Source organism: Bos indicus x Bos taurus, chromosome 13 (assembly GCF_003369695.1).
Source record: "Bos indicus x Bos taurus breed Angus x Brahman F1 hybrid chromosome 13, Bos_hybrid_MaternalHap_v2.0, whole genome shotgun sequence".
Lineage (NCBI taxonomy): Eukaryota > Metazoa > Chordata > Mammalia > Artiodactyla > Bovidae > Bos > Bos indicus x Bos taurus.
The window spans coordinates 16,784,348-16,802,468 of record NC_040088.1 but is presented as its reverse complement, the minus strand read 5'-3'; the positions used below and the strand labels follow the sequence as shown (position 1 = coordinate 16,802,468).

At 42.5% G+C, this 18,121-nt stretch overlaps 1 protein-coding gene across 1 annotated transcript in view; it reads left to right on the top strand.

Annotated features, from left to right (window-relative positions):
• Window positions 1–18,121, top strand: part of CTNNBL1 (catenin beta like 1) — a 166,988-nt gene that overhangs the window by 56,167 nt on the left and 92,700 nt on the right. Inside the window, exons 5-7 of the mRNA XM_027558573.1 lie at window positions 3,762–3,859; window positions 10,531–10,624; window positions 13,858–13,949. Coding sequence (XP_027414374.1) covers window positions 3,762–3,859; window positions 10,531–10,624; window positions 13,858–13,949 — 284 coding nt within the window. The remainder of the gene's footprint in view (window positions 1–3,761; window positions 3,860–10,530; window positions 10,625–13,857; window positions 13,950–18,121) is intronic.

Sequence of the window (18,121 nt, the reverse complement as noted above, 5' to 3'; positions counted from 1 at the left end):
ATGCTATTTGGTGAAAGTTGAGAATTTACATAAAATCAGTTAGTGCTAGAATTGCTGAGTTGTTTGCCAGACCTGGTAGCTGGTAACTTGTTTCTTGTTTGATTTCTCAACTGAGGCAGGAATGTAGGCAAGGAGTTATCCACTGGCCCATTAGAAGAAATAGCTGCTCTTGATAAGAATTAGACATTAGTTCTGTTCCTAAATAAAACCACCACCATTATCAAATTTTCTTTTCCTTTTTTCTCCAGGTTTACTATGACCCATTTGTAAGCATGGTATAAGAATAATCAAAGAAAAATATGATACCTGCCTGTCCCATGAAACCTTAGAGGCTGAAAAAGGACTTGATCAATCTGAATTTCTGTGGCATAGCTGAAATATAAAATTAGATTTTCAATCCAATGTAACCCAAAAGGGGAGGATTGTGTTGTTGTTAGCTTAAATTTTAGATTTTAGAAGTTTTAGAAAAATGAAGGCAGTAGTGAAGGTGTGACCATTCTGTGGGAAGAATTGACTAACAACGTTTGTTATAGTGCTGTCTTGTTTTCTCAGTACTTTGATTTAATTGCCCTTTGACCTTATGATGTCATTTATTCCTTATAGTTACTGTGTGAGATAGGCTGGGCAGAGATCATTACCACCTTATTCAGATGAGGCATATAAGCTATATGGAAATAAAGAAGCTTGAGCAAGATTCCATAGTATTAATAATTTGGCAATAGTTTGGTTCACTAAAGATAGGAATCAAAGATAAATATGATGTGGCCCCATCCTTGAGTTTGCTGTGACTCTTCATCTGTTATTTCACATATATCCCACATGTTTGTTGAGGTTAATGTTTAATTAATAATCATCACATATCAGGTTAGTAAGTACTTAGTGCGGCATGATGTCGGGAATGTAAGGATAGTACCTATTGCATGCCTGATTCACATCCTTGTCCTATAGACATTTGACTCCACCGTGGTTGGATGGATGGATGGATGAAATGTCGTCATGCTTATTAAATAAACAGATGGATAAATAATAGTATTTTTACATCTCATATGTAAAAACTGTTCAAGAGAATCAGTATGGGAGCTTTTTAGATGAGGAGAATGACGGGGGTGTTGTCAGCATTTTGTCCTTTTTCCTGGAACTTTAATAATTTATAATGGAAATAAATGACAGTTCTTTTCTCTGTTATTATAGTAGGGTCATTAGCTAGAATTTAGTTGTAGTTAAAGCTGGTGTATATTCCCCTCTGCATTAATATGAAGAGTAGTGGCAGAGATACTGTTTTTGGAATCATGCGAACCTAACATTCTCCCTTACGGTTGCAGTGACCTTTAGGTAAGTTACTTAACCACTCTGAGCTTTCACTTTCCTGTCTGTAAAATAGGGATCATGTCGTTGTGAGAATTCAGCAGCACAGTGCTTGGCATAATGATGACTTAAAAAATGCTAGTGATTATGATGGTATCTACTGCAGTGTTTAGAAAGGGAGAACTACTAATTCCTAACGCTCAGCATTTCTAGAGGTTAATTTGATTAGCCCTTTTTTAAAAAAATTAATTCAGTTTATGTATTTTGGTTTACTATATGTCACTTATGACACCTGGTCTGTTATGTCAAAAGCTTTCTAGTTACTTTGTTAGTAAAGACTGTATAAGCATGAAGGAATTTTGTCCAGAGACCTTTTCTGTTTTCATACACATTGAGTTTCATAGCACACCCATGTTTTGCACAAATATTACTTTAAAGTGCGAGAGAATAAAACACAGAAAGCTTATTCATGATAGCCAACTGGTCAGTTATAGATAAAAACAAAGCTCTGAATAATTTTTCTTTTAGCAAAAGGTGTTCATAAGATATCTGTAACATCAGTTGGCAGTGAGCAAGTCCTGTCATTCTTGTTAATAGGTCCTGTATCTTTCTTATTATCTTTTTCTTTCCAGTTTGTACTGAAACTGCCCTGCCCTGATAAGACCTTCATCATCTTGCTTCTGGACCCTTGTGTGTGTGGTAGCTTCAGAACAGGTTTTGCTCCTTCAGGCTTGACGTTTCCCCGCACCCCACGTCTGCCCACTCCCAACCCTCACAGTGCTGTTTAGTGCTTCCTGCACATAGCTGTTAGGTTATTCTTCCAAGACATTATTTTCTTCATATGATTCTAATTTTCTCCCCTCCCTGCTTCCCCAGTCCTCTTTCTTCTCCTCTTCATATACCCTCTTACGTTCGAATCTCTCTGCCTATATTCCTGATGTTTTGCTTTCTAGTTTACCTTCCCTCATCTTTTTAGTTGCCTCTTTTCTGACCAGTCTTCTTGTAGCAAATCTTTCCTGATTTCCCAGTTCAATTTGATTGCTCCATGTTTTAAGGATGTCTGCGGTTCAAGTTGTCCGTGTTCCTCATTTGTTACACATTGATAATTGCCTGTGGTGTATAATTGTGTGAAAGTGAAAGTGTTAGTCACTCAGTTGTGCCCGACTCTTTGTGATCCCTTGAACTGTAGCTTGCCAGGCTCCTCTGTCCATGAAATTCTCCACGCAAGGATAGTGGAGTGGGTAGCCATTCCTTTCTCCGGGGGATCTTCCCAACCCAGGGGTCAAACCCAGGGCTCCCACATTGCAGGCAGATTCTTTACCATCTCAGCCACTAGACAAGCCTGGATAATTGTTTAAATGTCTTTAATTACCTTAACTTCCTCATTTTATTGATGAGGAAACTGAGGCCCAGAGTGAATGGATTTGCCTTTGTCTCTATCACAGTGCTTTATTCATCGTAAGCATTCAGTAGATGCTGACTGACAGCAAGTGGTGTGTGTTCGTGTGTATGTGTGTGTCTGTATGTATGGGAAACTTAGTTTAGTTCAGGCTTCTTGTTGTTGTTTAGTCACTAAGTCATTTCCAACTCTGAGACCCCATGGACTGTAGCTGCCAGGATCCTCTGTCCATGGGATTTCCCAGGCAAGAATATTGGAATGTGTTGCCATTTCCTCCTCCAGGGGATGTTCCTGACCTAGGGATCAAACTCGTGTCTCTTTTCAGGTGGATTCTTTACCACTGAGCTACTAGGGAAGCCCTTAGGTCGGGCTACCAGTTTACCAGTTACCAAACATAACTCCTTTTTTCTCTTCTTTGTGTGTCCTTTCTCTTACGTGTCCCCCCCCTTCTCTTTTTGCCTAGTCTGTAATCATCATTGTTTACTTTCCTTTTGTGTCCAAAGCAGAAGCATATTTAAGGGGAAGGGAGGTTGGTGGAGTCTAGCACAGTCCAACATAAATCCTTCCCTCTACAATCTAAATCTGTTTGTCATGCCCTGATTTCTGAAGACTCCTTGGTGAACACCAGCCATCTAATCTCAGAAAAAATCATTACTGTCTTTGAAGGTAAAGTACACAAGGTAGTTAAGATTATCCTTACTCAGTTCCAAGAATTTAAATTATGAGGTAAGGTTAAGGGTGTTGGCCTATTTCTCACTGGAAAAGCGACCACCCAAGTGATCTACTTGAAGCTGTGAAATTTATGAAGATGTAGTGAACCTATGGAATAAGTTGCCAGGAAGGCAGCATAAGGGAAATAGCCTAAGTGAAGCAGTTACCAACATGTATTGAACAGCCACTGTGATTAGAACCTTGTTGAAGAGATGTTTATAAAACTAGAGTGTATTAAAGGTAAACGGTGGTGAAGCAATTGACCAGGAAGTGGCTGGGAGCCAAATATTTTAATAAAATGTCACTAGGGTTTTCATATGTGCGTGTTACCCTTAACATTCTTCACATGTGTCCATAGCAGTGGTTGATTTGCTTCAGGAATTAACAGACATAGACACTCTCCACGAGAGTGAAGAAGGAGCGGAAGTGCTCACTGATGCTCTGGTAAGTCGCGCGGCCCTCTGGGGTTTTGCAGCTGTGCATATGGTGTCCACACCATCCCCACCGTTGTCTCTGTGAGTGGTATCGGAGACAGAGAGCTCTGTGGCAAAAGGCTGGACTGAATAAGGAGGATATGAAAGTAGAATGCAACCTTGGGGTACCTTATTCTGTGGAACTGTATTAGGGCAGGGGGCGTAGAGTCCTGGCATTTGTTGACTATCTGCTCTAGGCAGGCCTTTACACTTTATTTGCTCTTCACCGTGTCCCCTCAGAAGGGTGTTACTGCTACTATTCCCACTTAGCCGTGGAGCTGAGGCTTTGAGAGACAAAACAAACCTGCCTGTGGTCACACGGCTGGGATTTGAACCTCTGTTCTCTTTGACTCCAATTCCAGCTTGCCCACCCTCACCATGCTGCTTCTAACCTCTTTTACGAGGAGTTTTTGCAGAAAAGAGTTTCTTTTCTGCTCTGGGCTCTAGGCTTTGTACTCTCAAGTGCTGGTGAGGACGGTATCATTATTACTTGTTTTACAGATAGGGAATCAGAGAATGTTAAAAGCAAGAACAAACTTTCTAGCTTACCCCGGCCCGAGGAGCAGCCCTTGACTTCAGAAGTCAGGGTCAGCTGATTTCTGTGTCCCGTTTTTTGGAGCCTAGGCTGTTATTCCAGGCAGCAGCCACTTGCAAGAGTTGATATGTGAGGTGAACTGTTATTCCAGGCAGCAGCCACTTGCAAGAGTTTATATGTGAGGTGAACTGATGTCGTCTCATCAGCCCACTCTACCCATGAGGAAGCCCAGCTGCAGAAGGGAAGCCTTCCCCCGCGTCACTCAGCCAGCCCCTGTAATAGCAGAGATGAGCTCCTGCATGTTGCGGTCCCCTCTGCCATCCTGGCCCATGACACCAGCTTCCCTCTCTCGCCAGAGGGCCGGTGGCAGGGCTAGTCCAGCCTCTTACCCTGATACCACCTATCGACCTCTTATCTAACCCATCAAGCTATCTCATCCTCAAGTTCCCGTCGTTTCTCTTGTCTTCTACTGTCTGATCTTTTCTCTCTGGTTAAGAATGTTAGTAAGTACAGGGTTTTCGGTTTTGTTTTTTGGGTGTTTTATTTTTTTTTAATAATAAGTTTATTTATTTACTTATTTTGTACTGTGCTGGGTTCTTCATTGCTGCGCAGGCTTTTCTCTAGTTGTGGAGAGTGGGGGCTACTCTCTAGTTGCAGTGCTCAGGCTTCTCATTGTGGTGATTTCTCTTGTTTTGGGGCATGGGTTCCCTAGCCCATAGGGTCAGCAGTTGCAGTTCCTGGCCTCTAGAGCTCAGGCTCAGCAGTTCTGGCACACAGACTTAGTTGCTCTGTGTCACGTGGGATCCTCTCCGATCAGGGATCGAAACCCACGTCTCCTGCATTGGCAGGCGTGTTCTTTACCACTGAGCCACCAGGGAAGCCCTAAGCACTGGTTTTGTTGCAGTGTGCAGAGTTCATCAAAGATCGGTATAGCTCCTTGGATTAGAAGCACCTGAGGTGCTTGGTTAGGCTACTTTCTGGCCCCATCCAAGACCTGCTGAATTAGAATGGCTGGGGCTGGACCCCAGATGATTCTGAGACCCCATTGCTACACTGCCCAGCCCTTCCTCACCCTTCTCTTTCAAGCTTCTTGACATGAGAAATTTCCCATGTGCCATGCTCGCAGCTGGCATTTGGTGTGCATGAAGGGGTTGTGAACCCACTGGATATGAAGGACTGTCTCTTATAGAGAGAGAGGCTGGAGTCCAGCAGGGCCATTTGTGACTGAGTATGATGAAAATTTCTATGGCCATTTTTCTTTCAAGCTCCTTCCTGGAGCGAACTGCCACTTTTGTCGAATCCAGGACCTTTATTTTCCCTTTGAACCGCCGTGCAGAAAGGAAAGGATGGCGTGGGGGTCTTTTGTTCCGAGCAGCATCTGAAGGAAGGCTGTGGCACTTGCTCCTTCTCATGTCCCCACAGTGTCATCTGTGTCGTCTTGCCTTCCAGAGGTTAATTACAGTGGCCCTGAATGAGCCTTCCTGCCTGGTCCCTAGACCGATTTTAATTATCATCCTTTGCCTGTGTGAATAGAGGAGACGAAAGGATCGGCTAGCTGGTCTGCTGCCTGTAAAGCGTACCTAGAAACGGCAGTTCACACAAAAGCCCCCTTTGTGTCTTCTGTGTTGCCAGGCCCACCGACAAAAGCTGGATCTTGCAGATTTTATTGTTTGTTTCGGAAGAAACGGTTCATCCTCAGTCCGGGGAACCATTAAGTAGCTGCTGTACGGGGTTTTCTGTTTGTTTTGTTTAGTTTCTGTTTTATTATATTATTTTAAAGTTTTGACTCTTACAGCTTTATACTGGTGGGGCTGGCATGAATCACAAACAAGTGAACATTTCTAGACTCCCATATATTATTTGCTGATCTGCAGCCAGTCAGGAGCCATCAGTAAATGTCAAACAGCAGAACTGGTAGGTGGTCTTCATCTGTGTCTTCCTACCCTTGTGCTGCATTCAGGAAGAAGTTTGATAAATATTCTCATATTATAAGGGTTGAGTTGTCCTCGTAGTTTTAATTTGGGGCCAATATCGGAGGCCTGGAATTGCACGAGTGGAGGCTAGAGGGCATATAGCAGAATTTATTGTGATGTGCAGTTTGCAGTTATTGCCTTGGTCTTTTTCCCAGCTGGAGGTCCTAGGCAATAGAACAGCACATTTGTGGAGAGAGAGTGTGGTCCTGGCATTCTCAGGGATCTTCGGGGTTTAAAATTTGGTTTACATCCACTGCTATTACTTACACAGAGGCGAATATTTGTGCTTTGTAACAAGTTGACTTGGTAGCCTGGGAAATAGACTCTTTTCTGGAGAGTGGAAACATAGATTATTTGCTTTGATGGCAGTTCCTCTGGCATGCCTCTCTAAAGAAGACTCCTTGAGAGTCATGATTAAATTACAGTCATTTCCCCACTTACTAGTCCCCAAAATTTGCCACGCACTTGGCAATCCCATGTCTTTGCTCACATCTCCCTTCAGCTTGGCAAGCCTGGCTTCCCCTGGGCTATTTGGAATACTCCTATTCATCCTTTAAAGCCTCACTTAAACCTCATCTCTCCTGAGTCTTATTTCAGACTCATCACCTCAGCAGAATTTGTGTTCCTCTGCTTCATGGTACATCCTGGCACTCGTCACATTGGCTTATAGACATCTTGTTAGAAGCTTGTCTTTCCTGAGATGTGCTCCCCAGCAGGGGAGGGGCCAAAGTGGTGCTTTGTCACTTACCAGTGTGTAACCTTGGAAAGGTTACCTAACCTCTGTGCGCTCAGCTCCTTCTGTAAAGTGGGAAGAACAGTAGTAGGTCTGTATATGAGAGAGGTTCCAGCAGGCCTACGTTTTGCATTATAACCATATTACCATGTGTATTTTCAAAACTTATTGCTTGGTCAAGATTCAGTGGGTGTGGGTGTGTATGTAGGGGTCGGGGAGAGGGTTTATTATTGTTTTTTTAATATGAAATTTCCAGAACTCATAGTAGGTAGAAAAACCCCAGTCAAACTCAAGAAACCTTGTTGGCAGATTGTGGAAGATAGAAAAAGAATCCTTCAAACCCTCTCATCTCCGCTCATCTGTCCCTTTCTTATTTCCTCCTTTTCTCGTGTATCTACTGTCTCTGCACAAGCGGAAAAATACGACTGATTTTGCCCCTGAACTTTGTCTCGGTAGAATCTGGTGGAATATTGTTTGGCAGGTATGCTAACAAGTGGAAATACCCAATGACTTATCGGAAAACGTCAGACTTAAGCCAGTCACGATTTCCAAGGGCAGTGTTGCTGTAGCTGATGCTTTAATCCCTAAGAAGAATTTGTTTTTAGTTTCAGAGTTAGTCACAGGTCCAAAAAAATAGGCATGAAGGCGGTAGACCCAAGAGTGTAGAGGGACAGAATGCTAATCTGTGCCTCTTACTAGATGATATCCGGAGCTATGCATAATATAAATATTTTTCCGAGGGTTTTCTCAGCTAAATGTATTTTGACTGCTTTGACCCTCCTGCAATCAGATAAAATTGCATTTAACCCAGCTAAACATAAAGTTTCACACTTTGCAAGCTTAATAAGGCTGTTTGTTAGAAGTTAGATTTTTGTAGCAAGGAAAAAAGATTTTCTCCAGCCAGACCCATTACCAATAACCATCTAGTTCTGGAATTTGAGTGTGTTGCTTACTGCCTGGCTCAGTGGTAAAGAATCCACCTGCCAGTGCAGGAAACGGAGGAGACACAGGTTCGACCCCTGGGTCGGGAAGATCCCCCAGAGGAGGAAATGGCAACCCACTCCAGTATTCTTGCCTGAAAACTCCCACGGACAGAAGAGCCTGGCGGGCTACAGTCCATGGTGTTGCAAAGAGTCGGGTACGACTGAGCAACTGAGCATGCACGCGTTGTCCCCACAACCTTCCAGACAGCCGACTCTGGTAACAGAATTAGGAATCGAGGAAAGGGAGGGAAAATAATGCAGACACGGCAGCGGTAAGCAATTGAGAGTGGCGAGGCAGTTCACAGAACTGACAAGCAGTGTGATACCCGGCGGAGTTGCAGTGTCTGCTGCTGTAGGATTCAGGGAGATTACAAGTCAATCAGGGTGATTTAGGGGAAAACAAACTGTGACATGGTTCACGTTTTCCCCCAGATGTTTTTCTGTTTTCTCTCACACACCCAAATTGTCCAATTAATTAAGGAAAACACTGCAGTGGATTTCTTTGAAGCTTTTGCTGGCTGTGAGATTTGAGAGCAAGATTGTATATCTCCTTGATATATAAGAGGGGGAAACAGCTCTTTCTCCTATTTAAAGGCGCTCTCAATTCTGGCATCAGTATCTCCTCCAGTCTGCAGCTAGGGTCCTCACAGCGGGGCAGAAAGGAGAGCCTAGCAAATGTGCTTCCTTGGTGATGCAGGTATCCCCAGTTAGTCAATAGTTTCAACTCTCCCCCATCTGGATGCTTCCCTCAAGTCTCGCCCAGAAAGAGTAGAGGCCTTATTTCAAGATGTGTCTCTCTTGCCACTGTTCCATCCTCAGGCTCAGTTTGAATTGTCTGAGAGTGCCTTGTGCAGAAGGGTTCAGGAAGCATCAGTCGATGAGATCATTTCTTTCCTGTCCTTTCTCTCCTTTCCTTTTCTCCTCACTAGAAACGACAGGATGTGATGGAAAAAGTCTAGGAGTTGGTCACTTCTGCCACAAGCTCTGTGACTTTGACCAGGCTGATTAACCCTTCTGGACCTATGTATTCTCACATGTAAAAGCTGTGAGGGATACTTGAGGGTAAATGAAGCAGTGTATGTAGAAATACGATTACAGTACACAAAGTAAATGTTTTGTCAGTTTATTTAAATTTAGCAAAATTACCGAATGTCTGGTATGTGTAGTGTTGCACTTGGCTTTGAAGAGTGTACCAAGATAAGTGAGGGTGCAGCGTCTGCCTTCAGAAAATTTGAGTTTTCTTAGCCCGTGCAAGAGATGGAACAGTGAATAACCAGGTATCAGAAGAAGGAAAGGGCTATCTGCTGAATTTTTGAACCAGACCCAGGGTAAGGCATGCCGTATAGTTTCATTTACTCTTTTTTATTTTTTTTAGTTTCATTTACTCTTAACTCATTCCCATTTCCTAAGTGAAGAAGCTGGGGCAGTGAGAGAAAGGAGCACCATGGGTACGCAGCAGATCTTGTCGACCGGTATAGGTTTACTTATTGGCTGCGACTTGGAAATTTATTACCAGGCAGATAATCACTTCTTGATTATTAGGTGTTTCTGTTTCCTTACTTACCTTCCTGGGGGTGCTCCTGGGTTCCCCAGTGGCAGTCTCTGTGTAGGGCACACATTGTGTCAGAAGGTAGCATGGAATGGTGGAAACATTGTTTCATCTAAGAAGGAAGCTTGGTTTTTGCTTCTGCTGCCACTGCTTAGTAAACGTGTGGTCTCGGCCAGGTCACTAATCTCTTGAATATCATCTGTATGACATGGCTACTGAAAATTTCTTGTAAGTGATATGTGGTTATATGAATCAAATGAGAGAAATAAAATTGCTTTTTAGGCATTATATATAATAAAACATAAGACATTTTATTATGTTAAGATTCTTTTTGAGAAGGGGTCAGAAGTTCATCAAAGGTAATAGTTTCATAAAAGCTTGGTTATGGAAACTTAGAAACGGTTTGAGTTTAACCTGAAGTTTTGAGATCAGTGTCAAATACGGCAAGTAAACTTTCCTACTGAATATCTCTTGGTGCTGTAGTTGAGAAATGTGCTTCTCACTTGAACGAACTTGTGACTCGAGAAGGCATTTTCGTAAGGTGTTTCATACTCTCTAGAAGTAGAAGGAGCACACGACTTGATTTCAGAAGGCCTAGGTTCAAGTGCTAGCATGTAACTCACTCACTGTTACCTTGGATTTTACCTTGTCCCCTTAAGCTTCAATGAGGGATAATGAGGCCTGCTGTTTCTTTGCCTCTGGGTCACTGCACAACTCAAAAGAGATCTTGGGATGGGAAAGCACCCTTCAGACCACAAGTGGAGGCTGTTTACTTTGCTCGTTCAGTAGAGAGGGGGGTACAGGAGTGGGAACGTTCTGGGGACCATCCTGTGACATGTACCCCTTTCTCTTGCCACCCTGATGCACAGGTGGACGGGCAGGTGGTCGCATTGCTCGTGCAGAATCTGGAGCGTCTAGACGAGTCTGTGAAGGAAGAGGCGGATGGCGTCCACAACACTCTGGGTAAGGGGGAGAGTGGCCAGCACTTCCTGAGTTTTTGTTTGTTTTGGAGGTTGGCATTCATTTCCTTCTTCCTTTGTAATAGAGTCAACAGCCAGAGGGTTTTCCTTTTTTCTGCTCCCAAACTGCCTGTTCAGAAATGAAGACCCTTGTGTAAATTTCATACAACTGCTGCTTTGGTTGGGCTTGCAGGTAATAAAAGCAGAAATCCACTAAGTAGGTGACCTTCCTGGACAAAAACGGCTGGCTTCTCTGAATAGGCCTTTTGCCTCTGCTTCTAAAAGTCAGGATAAAGTCTATGCAGGATGAATTTTTTTTTTTTTTCCTTTGGAAAGTATGTATTTTAGGATTTTTGAATCCCCTTCTAGTGGTTTTTCTTCCCATTTCTCTTCACTGGAACTACAAGCTTTTGAACCACTGTGCATAGGCATACCTCATTTTGTGTGTGTGTGCTTTATTGTGCTTTGCAGATGTTACATTTTTACAAATTGAAAATGTGTGGCAACCCTGCATTGTCAGATGATAGCATTATTTACTAATACGATATTTTTAAAATTAAGGTATGCACATTGTTTTTTAGACATAATGCTATTGCACACTTAGTAGATTACAATATAGTATAACTTTTGTATGCACTTGGAAACCAAAAAATTCATGTGATTCTCACTTTATTGTGATATTCACTTTATTGCAATGGTCTGGAACCAAACCCACAATATCTCCAAGGTACACCTATGCCTTTATAGGACATTTTATTTGAAAAATAGTATTTCCTTCCCTTCTTATGTGTACTTTGCCGTGTAAACTGTGAGTTGAAATATTGCTGTTAACTTGGCTGTCCCTTTATCATATGTTCATTTAAGTAGATTCTTCTGCAGTATTTCCCCTCCTCCTCCTCAAGTCTCCCCAGTCTTTCCCTCTGCAAAGTTGATTAACCAATAGTCTGTTTAAAATTATAGTTTGGGGTAGCTCTGTTTATCACCATTTGCTGTCTTATAAAACCAAAGGTGACGTATCTGTAAGCAGAGCTTAAGAAATGAACAAGGCCCAGCAGAAGTAGAAATTTTGATGAGGTTAGATTTTCTCCCAGCTCCTTTGTGTCTACCACATATTTCCGTTGTAGTTTTATACTCTCTCCTGGGAAATTATCATAAAGAAGGAGGAAGACATAGCACCTAGGGAGTAAGAGAAGAGAGAACACAACAGTCTGTGATCTGGGGGTTGGCTGTAGTCTAGAGCCAGAATTTGGCATTGCCATCTGTTAGCCTAATGCTGAATTTCGCTGAATAGAAGGCTTATCAGAAGTCTTAACGGACTGTTTATAAAAAGAGCCTGATGTAATGGGAAAAGCACCAGCCTGTCAATCTGTGAAGATCTGTGTAGTTTCAACTTGGTCCCTTACCAGCAGCTCAAGAGATTCATCCCTCTCTTCCCTACTAAGCATGTGATGTTTGTCAGGCACTGTTCTAGGCCACTGGGTACATTAAAGATGAATTAGGCACAGTTCCTCTTAAGAATCAGACTGATGGGAAAGTCTTGAATAGAAAGGAGGGATAATACAGGATATTGCAATAGGAGTATAATAGGAGTCAGTGGGGAGCCCTATGGAAGAGAAGAGGAAGGGTCTCCAAGTGGCTGGGTAGGAGCAGGTAGCTGATTGAGGCTGAATATGAAGAGAGGTGCATTTTGATGGAGAAATGTGAGCCATACCCTCAGGCAGGGCAGTATCGTTTGTCAAGTCATGAATGGGTAAGGGCTTTGGGGAAAGACTAGAAATGTGCTATGGCAGCGAGAGGTGAAGATGGTAGGAGATGGGACCAGAGGAGTAAGTTCATCCAGACTATGAAAGACCTTCTAAACCTTGGCAAGATGTTTGGATTTGATTCTAGTGTTCAATAGAAAGCCACCTAAAGGGTAAGCAGAGGGTAAGCAGAGTAAGATAAGGGCTTCGGAGATTAAAAAGAATGAGCCAATTTCTTAGAAAACGTCAAAAGTAATTTAAGGTATTCAAATGGTCTCCATCTCTCAGTGGTCTCGTTGCTACTCTGCTCTCACAGCTTTGTGTCTACTCCCCGGGGGGCTGCCTGGACATCCTTTAAGTAGCCATTGGCGAGGCCGACATGGGCTGAAGAGTGAGGAGAAAAGAGGTGTATTGCTTCCTTCAGCTCTTTTTCCTACAGGCTCTGGGCGTTGTGCTTAGAGAGCTCAGAGCTCCATCTGCTCTCTGGTAGTAACATATCCTGGCATGGGGAGCAGCAGGGGCCTGAGGGAAAGGAAAGCACTGAACGTATTCGAATGAGGGTTTGGTTTGTATAGTTGCGTTTGTTCTTGGCTGTGCTAGGTCTTCGTAGTGGCACGTGGGCTCTTCTCGACAGTGCAAAGGTGCTTCCCTGCCTGCAGCACAGACTCTAGTTGCAGCAAGCAGGCTTAGTTGCCCTGTGGTGTGTGGGGGTCTTAGTTCCCCAGCCAGGGATTGAACCTGCATCCCCTGCATTAGAAAGTCAACTCCTAACCACTGGACCATGAGGGAAGTCTGTAGTTTTTGTTTTTTTTTTTTAATGGCCTTTTTTTTAGTCTCATAATCATACAATCACTTTTTTTTTTTTTTTTTTTTGGCCTGCTTATTTAAAATTTTTCTATTAAATGGCAATGTGCTTGTTGTAGGAGGTAGCAGGACCAAGTATATTTGCTTCTGAGTACCTGACAGTTACCTCTGCCAGCATGGCCTTTCCTGTCTATGCACCTTGTTTTGTTCAATTAAGAAGATCATGCTTGCTTCCCTTGTAGTATCTGAAGAAAGAGATCTGAAAGTGGGTGAATCAGGAGAGGATGAGGCTCTGAATTCTTCCACTGATTTTTCCCTATAAGGCTTCTGCCTAGCCCCCTGTGTCTTCCGTTACATGTCTCAGGGACCGTAGTACTGTGACAGTAAGAGGGCCTTGTTAGGCAGATACTCACACTTTGTGTATTCTGCTGGTGTTCTACACAGCAGAAAACCTTTCACTATTCCTTTAGTGAATTCTGACAAGTTCAGTTATGAGTTTTACTTGTAACATACTTGAAGGAAAAAAAAAACAACATAGCATGTCCCTAGTTAATCTAAGAATGACAACACAGCATCTGGCTGGGAGGAATACAGGCAAGTGGGAAGAGGAATATAATGTCTGGCATGGGAAGCAGGCTACAGATGGAAACAAAGTTGCCCTCCCAAATGACTGGTGTCTGTCTCTCTGCAGCTATTGTGGAAAACATGGCCGAGTTCCGGCCGGAGATGTGCACAGAGGCCGCCCAGCAGGGTCTTCTGCAGTGGCTGTTGAAGAGGCTGAAGGTAAATCTTTGCAGTGTGCCTGGCTCATGCTGGGTCATTGGCACAGGTTGTTATTCCTGTGCTGTGTGATCCCATTTGGGAATCTTTTGGCAAATGTTGCCTCTTTCTTTGCTTCTCTTCTTCCATTTGTTTTAAAAATAGCCTTTAATAGCCCTGAAAATAATATAAACATGTTGTCAACACAAATTCACATAGTACAGAAGGTTTATACCGGAAATAGAAGCTCTCCTCTGCTGATTCCTTCTAGTTCCACTTCTCAGAGACAGCCACTGTTAACAATGTTTTATCTATCCTTCCAGAAATTGTCTCTGTAAATAGGAGTGTATGTGTGTGTTTATATGTGTTTCACAAATAGAATCATACATTATTTTCTTTTGCAAGTTGATTTTTTTTCACTGAACTAGTGGCTGCCTAGTATTCTGTTTTATGGTTGTGCCAAATTAATGTAACCATTCCCCTGTTCATAACAGTTTTTTACTCTTAAAACAGCACAATAGTGAGTATCCCCATGTACACACACACTGTTTTGTTTTCTTTTTTTTTTTTGCACACTTGTGTCAGTTTATCTGTAGGATAAATTCCTAGAAATAGAATTGTAATGTTAAAGGGTATGCACATTAACATTTTTGGTAAATTTTGCAGAATTGTCCTCTATCAGTTGCTCCACTGAGTTGAGATGTCTATTTCCCCTAGCGATATTGGGCATTGTCAAACTTAAAATTTTGTTAATTTGATAAGTGAAAACTGGTATTTTATTTTAATTTGGAATTTTAAAATCAAGTACAGGTGCTGGCTTTCACCTGTTTATTAGCCAGTTGTATTCATCTCTTCTAGCTTCCTGTTTATGTACTTTGTTCATATTTCTGTTGGATCATTCATTGATCTGTTGATCTGTTGGCTCATTGATCTGTTGGATCATTCATTCACTTTTCTTGTTAGCACAGTCCTTTGATCATCTTTTGACCATTTAGTGCCTGTACCGTAGAGTGAATTAGGAAAGGGAGAGGTCAGGGCTTCTCTCAGGATAGTGTTAACCAAAGACATGCTGGGAGGAGGTTTGGAACTACTTAATACTGTAGTACTGAAATATTCTGGGCAAGCAAGGATTCCCAGCTTTTCAGTGAGAAAGCTTGTCTGTGGCTGGAATGATTCTTTAGGTAGTCCTGGCCTTGCTGAGCTCCAGAGGGTCATAGAGATGCAGAAACTCTGAGGTGCATCAGGTCCAATTTATCCCCACCCCTGCCTCCCCCTCTCCCCCGCCTCCCCCCCCTCCCCTGTTCCCACTGTCTTGGCCGGGGTGAGGAGGAAGATTCTGCTTAAGATATCATATGTCCACATGGTTCCCTCTCTTTCTGACAATTTAGGTCTTCCCAAATCCTTCTTATTTAACCCTTTGTTGCCATTAAATCTGTAACATAGACTTTCATAGCATGGCTTGAGGACACTCAGCTAGCCTGTATGTTCTCATCGGTGGGTAGGGGCGCACTTGCTGGTATAAGGATAAACTTGGTGCGTAGTTCAGCGCATGGCAACCGCCTATCCACACACACACACCCGCACCTTTCCTTTCCGGAAAGAGTCAAGTCTGGTTAACTCATTCATTGTCATGTTTGCAGCTTCCTTTTGACCTCCTCTCATGAATCTTTATGTCCTTTGGTTTCCCCATGGAATTACACTCACATCTCCCTCAGTTTCTTCGTTCCTTGATATTCAACAAAACTTTATTCTGCCAAGCTGTGAGACATTTTGGGGGTGAGGAGTAGGGGAGAGGAAAGTAAAACACAGAGCTAAGGTGACGGGCTAGATGGCAGGGACCTGAGTCTTAATGGGATGGCCTTAATGGATTGGGGCCACAATTGTATACAAATAATCCAATAATTTTTGTCTTCGTGAGGTCAGGACCAATCTTTCCCAGTTGCTTGAGGCTTGGTACTGAGTCAGGGATCTTCATTAAACTAGAATATCCGGCCTCTTCTGCCTTTTGAAAGGTGTTGAAACTTGCCGGTCTTTTTATGAATTGGTAACAGGAGGGGAAATTGAGACCTTTGGGTGTTTGGTTGGATTCTGTTACTCTTATGAGAGTAATAAAGAGGCCCATTTGGCCGTCTTGCAAGCTGTTGACTCTTGCCTTTCAGGCATAGTGTTTATGCGATCCTCAGGGCACAAATAGCCATGTTATCTCTAAAACAGTTTTTCAAAATTTGGGGGTATCTAACCATTAAAATGCTATTTGGTTATTTTACTAGTAAGCGAAAATTCTTAGAAAATTCTGTGCTGACCAGGCATAAATGAAAGTTTTGCTTCAGGGTGAGGCCAGCAAGAAGGCATGTCTTTAAAAGCAATTCCTTGCTCTTATTTCTCATAATCTGGAGAAGTGCTTACTGTAATCTTCACCATCATAATCATCTTGGTGAATCAGATTGAATGATGGACCCAGATCCTTACTTTCACAGGTAGAACTTTAAAAAAATACAAATTCCCAGACGTACTTTCTCAGTCTCCGTCTTCAGTGTATTTTAGACACGTTCCACGTGTGGCTATAAATGTACAGTGGTATAAGATCCACTGGTTTCTAGAAATGTGAGCATTTTTGTTACCTGTTTTTGTTCAGTACTGCTCCAAAACTAATTTAAAACTTCATTTTCATTATACCATTCCCTGTTCAAGAACCTTCCTACAGTGATACTAATGCCCTCTGCATCAGATCCCACCATCTCTGCCTACTTTTTAAGGCCCCTTAACCTGGCCTGATCTGACCCTTCCATCTCTCAGTTTTGAAACATTGGCCTTTTAGTTTTCAGACATGCCCCTCTACCTTTGCAAAGGTCAACATTGTTGACCTCTATGTCTTTCTTCCTGTTCCTCCCTCCACCAGGAATGACTCCTGCCTTATGTATTTCTAAATTGTACATAACCTTCTTAAACCAACTTAAACCCCTACTCTTCCATATTGCCACCACCATTTTTTGAACTGGAAGGAATCTTATAAGTTCTACAAAAAAATTAAAAATCAAGACGTATAGAGATTAGGACAATTAAGATTGCCCAAATTCATGTAGCTAGAGGTAGAACTAGAATTAAAACCTAAGTTTCCAGACTTTCTTCATGTACTCTTTGCATAGCACTGCTTTGCCCATACTGCCCTCTTTCTTTTCTGAATATCAATCTTTTTTTTTTTCATGTTGGTTCTCTTCTGGGAGTTAGCAGATCTGGGTTCTAACATATGCCTATAGCTGTGTGAAACATACCCTCATGGAGTATCTTTTCTTCATCACCTGGGAGACTTCCATATTATTATGTGTGCTCCTGGTCTTTCTCCAAATATCCTTAAACTCCTTAACAGCAAGGACTAGGACTCCATCATATGTGCATCTCTTCCCCGTTGTTCTCTGGATGTGATTCCCAACGAGGAGCGTCAAAATTGCCTGGCCACTTATTGGAAATGTACATTCTTGAACCCGCCCCAGACTCACTAAATCTGCCCAGCTTGGAGTGGAGCCAGCAATCTGTGTTTTAACAAGCCCTCCAGGAGATCCTGATGTATGCTGAAGTCTGAGAACCCCTTTTATATTTACATTGCTTTATAAAACCTTGCTACCTAACTGATCATCCCATTGTTTATTCAGTAGTCCTTGAGTAACCCCTAAGTGAATGGCACATTAGTCAGTCTCCTTTTGGTACTAGTAGCCTCGCTAGCAGTATACAGAGATACTTACGGATTTTTTCATTCACTAAATGAAACCTTACTAATTTGTGCTGCTAATGGGGATAAAACCCATTTCATAGGATTGCATTAAAAGGTTTAACAAGTAAGCAGATAACTGTAGTGTGAGAGACGCCGCACCATAGTTCACTTTTTGATGGGGAATAGAAACTTATTAGGATACTGTGTACTATGGAAAATAATACCAAAACTTTTTTCTTTTTTAAAGAAACAAAATTAAGATTCCTTTTTGTTTCCCAATGAAATCACTGCTTCAAAAACAGTTGCAATATTCAGCATTGAGCTCATGAGTTGAGAATTGGCTACAGTGTACTACATGTACAACCGGTTGACGCTAAGTCCTTGGCCTCTTATGACCAGGAGTTGGGATTTTTGTAGGGCACAGGTTGCTTTGACGATTGTACAGGGCTGGAGCCATGTCTGAACCTGCCCCAGGTACCAGAGGTAA